We start from the raw sequence: 10,348 nt of genomic DNA, 5'->3' as shown, positions 1-10,348 counted from the left end.
GTGTGCGAGAGCCTCCTATTACATAGTTACTAAAACAATAGTATAAATCCATAATACTGACGGATTTCAGTATCTACATTACATCTGCACTACCCCATTCGCCTGCGGTGCTACTTTAATGAACATTAGAGATGAGCGCGCATACTCGGTAAGGCGATATACTCGAGAGAGAGAGAGAGCATCGCCTTTTTCGAGTACCTGCTGGCTTGTCCCTGAAGATTCGGGGGGGGGGGGGGGGTTGCAGAGGGGATCGGGAGGGAGAGAGCGAGATGGATCTCTCTCACTCTCCTCCCCGCTGCCCCGCGCCACCACCGACCCCCGCAAATCTTCAGGGACAAGCCAGCAGGTACTCGAAAAAGGCGATGCTCTCTTGAGTATATCGCCTTACCGAGTATGCACACTCATCTCTAATCAACATCGATCACCATTTAATTTTTGGTGATCTAAGTTAGTTGCCGTTCCTGAACCTCTCTCAGTTCCAAGTTAAAGGTCTAAAAACGGACCTTCACCTGTAACCTACTCAGCATTCAATTTCTAAAGTTGAACTAATATCCATGAGAATAGCAACTTCACAATACAATACAAGTCACTAATATCGCCTCATGACTAGAAGTATAGCAATGCTTCATATAGTATTCCTGGCCAAACAATTGGCTGGACTCTGGCGTATATGAATATGGCCACAGACACTGGATTTCACAATACATTCACCTTAACACTTTTTAAAATTAAAGTGACCCTCTGGTTTCAAGACAAGATTTCGTCTCAGGATAGGAGGGAGCATGGTTAGATTACCTGCAGTAATCCTTCTCTGCTGCCCTTCCGATCTACCGATTTTGAGCCATACTTTTGGCAGTCCAAGATGGCTGCGGCCATTTTCCAACTACTTAATTCACACTGTGCACTGCTCTCTGATTGGCCAGTGCTGATCACATGAGCAGCTCTGGCCAATCATCGAGCAGGTATAGTGCATTAATAGTCAAACACCACCAATAAACTGAGGATTAGGTAGTCTGAAGATAGCCGATGGAATCTTGGATGGCCAAAAACAGGACTCAGAATGATAGATCGGAGGGATGACAGAATAGAACAACTGTAGATAACACTCCCCTCGGGTCCCAGGCAAAATTCTGTCCCACTTTAATTAACCATTTGGGTGATAAAACTCAATATTGTCATGCCTTCTTTAACAGACAATCATTTTCCTAGTAAAATATAAAAACAACTGATCACTTGTTAGGAAGTTGAAATGTAACTGTACTTTCAAAAAACACTTTCGACATGTTATAGGAACACATGGTGGGGTACCAGGTGCCGAGACCTGGTGACCCCTACGAACCCCCTAGAGGTGTTCATACAAGTGTTGTCGCTGCTCACTAATTGAAGTCTGACTCAACAGATAGTCTATGAGCTTGTCTTCAGCTAGTGAGTAGAGACAGCCAATGAATGAACACTTCTGCTTCTTTCTAACGATTGGTACGGGTTTTGGCACCCGGTTCTCCACTTAAACAACTAGTTTACTAGTTCCCTACTAGTAAACAACTTTTCACATGTTGCTGTGACATAGCAAAAGTTTTTAAAAGTACATTTTTAAAAGGGTCATCTGATATCAGAAAAAGGTTGTGCCCACACCTCCTCAAAACAGCACCACCCTTGTCCATGTGAATGTAGTGGAGCAGCAATACCAGACACAGTCAATGGACAAGAGTGGCGCCATTTCTGGGGAGACGGTGTTAAAAAAAAAGAACAAGAAAAAACAAACGAGAAATAGACCTCCATCGGAATCTCAAAACATCTTCTCGAAATGGATGAACACGATAACGGTAGCGTTCTTGTAATTAAATTGTTCAAGCTGCCATGTTTGATTGTCCGGATCTGCTGAAATGGCTGGTTTCGTGAGGAGTCCAAAAATGATAAAACATAGTGAACGGTCCTGTGACCGATGGAACATAAAAACTTGCTGTAGTTAACTGCAGGACACCAAACTTTGCTTCCACGGTTCCAAGAAAACTATTGCGGTGAGAGGTGAAACGCGTGCACACAAAAAAAATAAAAATTAATTTGTATTATTTCCGTACTGCTCGAATCACTGGAATGTGGCGCAGTACTGAAAGGAAGGGTAATACCTGGAATAATAATGCAAACTATTCTTTAGCTTCTTCTTTCACAGTTTGGCAGAAGAGGACCAAAGATCAAGCGAGGGCAGTAGGCTACTCTGGAAACGGCTTATTGGAATCTCAGTCTTTGAGAGCAGCCATACTAATAAACAAGGCATTATATATAGAGAGAGAGAGTTCCTACAGTTTGTGCTGCAGGTAAATGGTTCCCTTGAGGAAACATTGGAGACAATAAGCAAAATTACCCTTGTAGGGGTCATGAAAAGTTGTGACACTGAATGTGCAAAGATCAAGCTGCCTGGCAGCAGAGTTCCGCATCGAGGCACTGATTTCCAAAAGGACAGGACTGAATCCGGCATATCAGCCTCCGTTTATGAACAGCCTTGTCTTTTTTAGTTTAAAGTCTGTTATCTCCACTCAGACGTGTCTTTCGTGGGACCCTATAAGAAGAAGAAAAATAGCGATGGGGCAAATCTTAAGTATCAATCACATTTCTTAAAATAATCCATTGACGCCAATTTTATTAAAGGGTTGCTCAGTGGTGGAAAATAAATAGGTCACAGTCACCTTACTACTCCATCCCCGCCCCCTCCCATCCTCCATCTATTCGGTTTCGATTCCCTTTGGTTACCCTCTGGCCTCTGTACTTCACTATACCCAATCAGCAGTCACATTGTTAGAAGGAAGGTCATCAGTTGTAGGGAAGCGCAGAGACTGGTAGAGAACTGGAAGAAGTCTGAACTGGATTGGGTGGGGAGTTCAGTTAGGTGCGCATGACCTATTCTTTACCACTCTTAGCTGTATTACAAATTACTCATTACTAGAGATGAGCGAACCTACTCGGCCACGCCCCTTTTACGCCCGAGTACCGCGATTTTCGAGTACTTCCGTACTCGGGCGAAAAGATTCAGGGGGCGCCGTGGGTGAGTGGGGGGTTGCAGAGGGGGGGAGAGAGAGAGGGCTCCCCCCTGTTCCCCACTGCTACCCCCGCGCCACCACGCCTCCCCCCGCCCCCCCCCCTCCGAATCTTTTCACCCGAGTACTGAAGTACTCGAAAATCGCGGTGCTCGATCGAGTAATTACTCGAAACGAGTACGTTCGCTCAGCTCTACTCATTACCACTGAAAAACCCAAATCAAAAGGTTAACAACAATGATCAGCATGAGCGCTGATCGTGGCTGTTGCCGGTAGGTGTCAGCTGCCAAAAATAGCCAGTAATCATCATGTATGGCACAAGATCAGCTCCTGATCCCGCTCCATAAAAACCTTGATGCCAGAGGGCATACATGTATGCCCAAAAGTGTCAAGGGGTTAAAATGTACGGCTTAGTTCCCAGCAGCTACAAGAAAATCTCCATTTTCCATTGGGATCTACGAGTTCAAGGGGTAATTTTTCTTCTTGTGAAGAGCACCACAAGGGTGTAGGGAGTCTTACAGGCCATGCAATGCTCCCTGGGAAAAAGCTATGCAAATGAGTAATGGTATAATGCCTCCACTGCATCACCTATTGTAAAGTAGCTACTCTATTGGTCAAAATCTAAGCTTTCAACAGGCCTTGCAACATGACTAGGAATGTAATCCAAACCGAAATGTGCATGTACAGACAACTGGATCTGGGTTCCTCCCCCTCAACGATGCATAGTAGAGTTAAGCGAGAGGCCATCAATATTACAATGATAATCTTTCTCTTTGTGGAGTGCACCAGAGCAGTATAGCGAGTCTTAAAGGACATGCACAACTTTTTCCCAGGAAGCATTGCATGGCCTATGAGACTACCTACACCCTTGTGGTGTCCACCATCCCCCAGACTTGCCTTAATGGCCTGTCATACAATCAAAATCCCAAAACAGCTATCTGTATATGGGTATTTTGGTTTGATTTAAATCACTAGTCATGTTGCAAGGCCTGATAAAAGGCTGGATGTTAACTCACAAAATAGTTGCCTTTCCAATAGGTGGCGCTATTGAGGATTATTATTTCATGTATTTGCATTAGGATCCTTAGTAGAGGAAACAATGGAAAACATTCTTGAAGTTTAGGGAAAGTTTACCCTCTATCTTTGGGCTCCCTTTCCAGTGTTTGTGACTGAAAATAAAAAGGAGACTTAAAGGGGTTTTCACAAAACACAAGCTGATCACCCTGAGTGCCTGTCAAATGAATGGCCGTTCATGTAATACATTTACTGGTCAGGTCTACAAAAGTGAGAACTGTTCTTTCTTAGCAGCTCTCCATTCAGGCTGGAGATCCTAAGCAAGGGTCCCCACTCAATAAGGACCTTATGCCCCATTAGGGGATATGAACATGGGTTCTCTTAACTGGACAACCCCTTTAAGTTCTCAGAATAAACTGACTGAGCTTTGGCTTTACCTCCTATCTCTATCAAAACCATCTGTAAATTCTTGAGGGATTCGGAAATCATCCAGGTGTGCAGCATATCGAGATTCCCCAAAGCCATCACGAAGCCTTCCAGTGGAATCATTGACACGCTCTCGGGGTGCAGCAGCCCCATTTATTTCACCATTCTCCTGCTAAAACAGGGTTGGAAAATTAGGTTAATATTAGAGCAAAACTTCCCATAACTGTAGAAGGTCCTGATTGTCACTAGCAAAAATGACTGGAAAGTAGTGGTTAGCTGGGCTATGTTCATAATGGAAGTCACGATGCTCTGCTGGATCCATCATGCAATGGATACCATCGGCAGGTACCATCATGGTGTCTGTAGTTTTGATGGGAAGAAGATTGGTCAGATTTGACAGGAAGAATAGCACTAAAATTTGCTCCGGAGGCTCCGGCACAGTTATCAATAGGGAATTAGGACTTAATCAATACTGTGCCGAATATTTGGATGGAAATGAGGGCAGCCAATTTGACATTGCTGTGAGATCTGAGATCTATAAAAGGCCAATCCATGGGCTTGTACTTGTCAGTCTATGAACATGTGATGGAAAATCCGACCTTTAGTTTCAACATTCAATTGTAAAATAACGGCAGGAATGATTTCAATGAACTATTTTAATCAATAGCTGGCCACTTCTTTAAAAAGTTAGCAGTACCTCCACAACTTCTTACCTTACTGGAGTAGATATCTAACCGAATAAGGAGTGATGCCAGCTCCAAGTCTTCAGTGTAATTATTCTTAAGGGGAACTGCTCTGAAACCTGCAATAGGTACAACATTTTTAGTTTTTCCAGGAGCTCAGCCATAAAAAAAAAAAAAAAAAAAAGATTGGTGGGGTACTCTCATTATATACTGTACCTGTCTTGAGGCCTCGAACCACAAAAGAAGCTTGGGCCAGAAAATTTTGATCACTGAACATGTCTTCTTCGTAGACAACAAATCGTAGGAAGGCAAACTCTGGATTTGCAATAAGGAACTGGAAAGCCTTTTGAGGCCAGACTGGGTTCAAACCATTGTCAACTGTTGAGAAACCCAAAAAGATTGAGAAAAGGTAAAAAAAAACACCTTAATAAAAGGGTTGTCCTAAAAAACAAACTTATTTTTATCCACAGGATAGATGATACGTACCTTATCACTGGGGGTCTAATTAATAGGACATCCACGGATCACAAGAATGGGGCTTCTGAAGGTCCCGAATGAATGGAGGAGTGGTGGAGAGAGGAGTGCACTACTGTTCCATTAACTTCAGTGGGGCTTCTGGAGTCAGCGGAGTACAAGCACTTGGCTGTCTCTGGCAGTGTCACCACTGCTCTGTTCAGTCAAGGACCTTTGTGATCCCCATTGTAATGATCAGTGAAGGACTAAGCGGTTAGACCCTCACCGATCAGTGGATAGGGTATAAGTTTGTTATGTGTGGTAATCCCTTTAGATGTACCAAAACTTCTGACCAATACGAGAGTATATTACAGGAAAAGAGCATTAACGGACCTGATAAACCTGATAAATGTATGGCTGCTGTAGCCATAGCATTCCATCAAGGTTAAAGGACTTTTTAAAAAGTGGTATTACAGCAGAAATCATTTATTACCTACAGCCCATCGGACCACCACTAATTTCTAGAACAGGAGACTCCAGTTTCCAAAACTATTAAAGAGTTCTATGGAGGGAGGTGCAGCATGTATATCACCGATCCGTACAACATCCGCTTTCATTCTAGAAACGGGTGGTTGGACCCCTTACTGGTTGAACATGGATCACCCATCAAGTCAATAGACAATATACAAAAATGGATTTCTGATGAAAGATCTTCAAGTAAATGTTTTACTGTGCTCTGCAGAGGTGAAATGTGAGGTGAAATTCCACTTTTGCGCAATGAAAACCCTTTTTTTTTGGAGATTTTTTTTCTATATTGATGCATTCAAAGTCCCATAACTTTATTTTAACATGGACGGAGCACTGCGAGGACTTGTTTTTGCATGACTAGCTGTATTTTTATTGATACCATTTTGGGGTACATGTGGCGTGTTTTTTTTTACTTTTATTGCGTTTTTTTTGGGAGGCAAAAACAAAATAAGCATTTTGCCTCAGTTTTCTTTTTTTAAACATTTTTTACATCCCTGTAGGGGACTTGAACCATAGCAAGCCGACATGCCAGTATCAGACATCCTGTCGCCATGGCAACACATTGGCCCTCTACGATTACATCGTGGAGGGCTGATGGGTTCACAGAGGGAGCAAACTTCCTTTGTGATGTCATTACATGCAGCGATCAACATAGATATGGCATGCAGGTGGTTAACAGCCAGGATCACTGCTTCTAACTATCTCCGTTGTTGCAACAGTAGGCCGGCTATCAGTAACAGCATGGTAACTACAGGATGGTGCGAGCTCTGATTCCGCACCATCCGCAGGACGTAAGTTTATGTCCTGTTGCGTTAAGTACCCCATAGCCAGGACATAAACTTATGTCCTGTGGTGTTAAGGGATTAAATACACTAAACCAACAACGTAAAAGAAAGCCATTTTATCCCACAAACATAATAGTTCATCCAGTTGGCGTATAAATGACAAAAACACAACATATCTTACCTACAATTTCTGTTTTCACTTTGGTATTATCATAATCTGCTCCACAAATTTCTATTTCTACAAACGGGCACACAATACCTCGGCCATTTTTGGGCAAATGTCTAGCACCCAAGATCTGTGAACCGAAAAAAAACCCAAAAAGTAATCAAAGGCCACCAAATTTGGCAATTGTTACGTATTTTTATGTGTCCACCTAAGACATTTGTGCAGGACAGTCTGAACCGGTCTCTAGAGCCTCACCTCAACGCAGATAATGATCGGCTCCACCACATGAAGGGAACATTTGTCAAATGGATCAAACATGTCTTCTCTCATACCGTTTGGCTGAAAGACATAACCACAGCGGCCGCCTGACTGGAATAGAGCTTGATTCATCTGCATGGGTTTGTCTGAAGAAAAGAAGTGTCACAAGAAGATGCAAAATTTAGTACAGTACAAGAAGAGTAACGGCGGATTTACACGGGACAACCATCATCTCAATAGTTGCTCAACACAGAAGATGTAAGAGACAGCTGTCCAGTGTAAACACGGCCACCAGCCAGATGACAAGTGAGAAGTTATTCACTAGTCGCTTCATTTCAGCTCACCTAAAAGTAGTCTCTGGTTCATTACTTATGGTGTAAACAGGTAATCATGGTCTTTCAACATCTAGCTAACAACTTTGTAGGGAGGAGAGCACTTGCCTAGCGTGTACCTCCCACCGAACGGTGATTGCTTCTCGCCTTTTTTTCCTTTTTTTGAACATTTTGTCTTCCCACTTTACACTTATTGGTTTCCAAAAACACAAATCTGTCCAAGTGATCCTCGACTAAGCTAAGGCACGGACACAAAAGTGCAAAGCCCTTGCAGGCGAGAAGAACAAGAGGCCACGCCACTAACTGCTCAGTCGAACCAGAGAAACGCTAGCAGTGACTGTTCACTCAAAGACCGCTCACACGTGTTTATGTGCATTCCAGTTGACTCTGCAACCAATGAGCATGTTTCGAGGAGGAGGTGAAATGTCAAATACGCACCCGCTAAAGAACCTCACATCCCCTAACTAGTTGACAAACAATATATTGGCCCATGTAAAATGTTCTCAACAATTCACTCAAAGATTTCAAAATTGAACAAGTGAACACCACTCTCTGTGTAAACGTTCACAAACAATTGTTTGTACGCTTTAGCAACTATTTTGAGTTACTATTCAAATGATCGTGGTCTCGTGTAAAGCCACCCTAAAGCCCCATTTACACGCAACGATTATCGCTCAAAATTCGTTTAAACAATGGCTTTGAGTGATAATCATTAGGTGTAAACGATTCCATCTTTCACTCATTGGCTGAAGGATGATTTTTAGGTGAGCATAAAATCCATTGTTAAGCAAGAGAGATAGCAGGGACTGTATACTGAAGGACTCCAGGGGAGCAGTTGATTATATTGTATTCAGCTGACAGCCCGTGGCAGCCCCTGTGAAGACAATGCAGCTGAGTGCAAAGTCCAGACCACATGCTGGGATTTGCAAACAACTGCTGGAGGCTCATTTATGTGCAAATTAAGCTGATAAAGTGCTATTGGGATATTAGTGCCCATTAGTACTGTATGCAAAATTATCGCTAGAACTGTCAATCATTCAATAGTTTGAAAGATTGTTTTTGCGTATAAACGAGCCTTTAGACCCATTTACACTGGACAAATGTCGGGCAAACGATGGCTGTCACTTGTCCCTGCATGTACTCGCTCCCGTGCTGTTGCACAGGAGTATCACTGGCTTGCTTAGCAGGGAGGATGGAGGAGACTTCTCTCCTCGCTACGCCACGCCACTCTCCATTCAATTAACACAGTGGCCGTTCAGTACTGAGCAGCTGCTGTTTACACTGAACGATCATCATTCAGGATTTTATGCAGCTTAAAATCCTGAACGATGATCATTCAGTGTAAACAGCAGCCGCTCAGTACTGAACGGCCGCTGCTAAAATGAATTGGTCCGGTGGAGCATTCTATAAAAGCCCGGGTATGAAATCCGAACAATACATAGGAACAGTGAAGCCCTATGGTTTCCCTATTACAACTCAGCCATAATATAGCCAGGTGCATGAGTTCTAAACACAAGGTAAAAGAAAAATATACCTTACCTGGTGTCTGGAAATTGAGAGCCACCAACTGGCTACCGCATATCCACATATTCAGTGGGTCATAGTTAGAAGAATCGAGGCGCTGGCCTTTGGGGTAAATGCGAGATAGCTGACGTCGATTGTATTGCAGGAACTTCTTGCCTTTTTGCTTGTTGACATACTTCTCAGCTTTAGTTTCGGGAAAAGAGGACATGTCTCGATAGCATGCCCTCTCTGTACCGATCTCTGGAAAACAACAGAATAAGGTCACTGACAATCTGCCCATTCCAATATTCTCCCACCTGGATATTTGAGAACAGATGACAATATGACCCTAATGTGTTAGTTCACCACAGTTACTTACTTTCTTCATCAAAGGGCACAGGTCGGCAATAAATGACAAGTTCAGACAACTCTAAGGCAATTTTCTTCCTTCGTTCCATAATTTTGCCCTCTGTCAGCTGATGGATAGAAAAGCAGAAAAATAATAAAAACAAAACAAAAAAAAAAAAAGTTATCTGGTTTAGGAAACTCATTTTCAAAAAGTGTTGATAGTAAGGATTACACCCCCTCAGGGTTCCTTTATCCTGGAAGGAGAGTGGCTACACAGAGAGTCTCACTGGACGACCCCATCTATTTGTGTTTTACATGAAAAGTCCATTGATTTTAATGAGTATCATATAATACCACATTTCTCCTGTGATGGTGCTATAGGGAAAGGTAATACTTGCTAACAGGTTTGTACACCCATCATAGATGAAAGCTGTGGAAAAGTTGCAGCTCAGGGGGAAACTTTCTATAAAAAAAAAAAAATGATGGTCCAAAGCAGACATTGCCTTAGGGCTTAGTCACATAAACGCATTTGTGCACAATACGCATTGAATAGAACCCATTGATTCCAATGGGTTCACTCACATGAATGTATTTTGCAAATGCATGTCGTTTGTGCAAAAAAATACGCAGAATGTTTTATTTTTATGCTATCGCCCATGAATATAGCACATATTCAACTATTTTACCTTAAAGGGGTTGTCCCGCGCCGAAACGGGTATTTTTTTTTTTTTTTTTACCCCCCCCCCCCCCCCCGTTCGGCGCGAGACAACCCCGATGCAGGGGTTAAAAAAACACACCGGGTAGTACTTACCCGAATCCC

At 42.9% G+C, this 10,348-nt stretch overlaps 1 protein-coding gene across 2 annotated transcripts in view; it reads right to left on the bottom strand.

Moving 5' to 3' along the window:
• Positions 1 to 259: 259 nt before the first annotated feature.
• PLCG1 (phospholipase C gamma 1) overlaps positions 260 to 10,348 on the bottom strand; it is a 74,717-nt gene continuing 64,628 nt past the window's right edge. Inside the window, exons 25-32 of one of the 2 annotated variants that reach the window (XM_066586536.1) lie at positions 9,560 to 9,656; positions 9,217 to 9,441; positions 7,343 to 7,491; positions 7,103 to 7,217; positions 5,372 to 5,533; positions 5,186 to 5,274; positions 4,484 to 4,644; positions 260 to 2,557 (exon numbers count right to left, since the gene is read on the bottom strand). In XM_066586536.1, the coding sequence (XP_066442633.1) occupies positions 2,515 to 2,557; positions 4,484 to 4,644; positions 5,186 to 5,274; positions 5,372 to 5,533; positions 7,103 to 7,217; positions 7,343 to 7,491; positions 9,217 to 9,441; positions 9,560 to 9,656 (1,041 nt within the window). In that variant the 3' untranslated portion in view covers positions 260 to 2,514. The remainder of the gene's footprint in view (positions 2,558 to 4,483; positions 4,645 to 5,185; positions 5,275 to 5,371; positions 5,534 to 7,102; positions 7,218 to 7,342; positions 7,492 to 9,216; positions 9,442 to 9,559; positions 9,657 to 10,348) is intronic. The other variant, XM_066586537.1, reaches the window with a different exon arrangement.

The sequence above is a fragment of the Eleutherodactylus coqui genome, chromosome 13, assembly GCF_035609145.1.
Source record: "Eleutherodactylus coqui strain aEleCoq1 chromosome 13, aEleCoq1.hap1, whole genome shotgun sequence".
Classification (NCBI taxonomy): domain Eukaryota; kingdom Metazoa; phylum Chordata; class Amphibia; order Anura; family Eleutherodactylidae; genus Eleutherodactylus; species Eleutherodactylus coqui.
The sequence above is the reverse complement of the archived record's forward strand: the minus strand, read 5'-3'. Positions and strand labels throughout refer to the sequence as shown.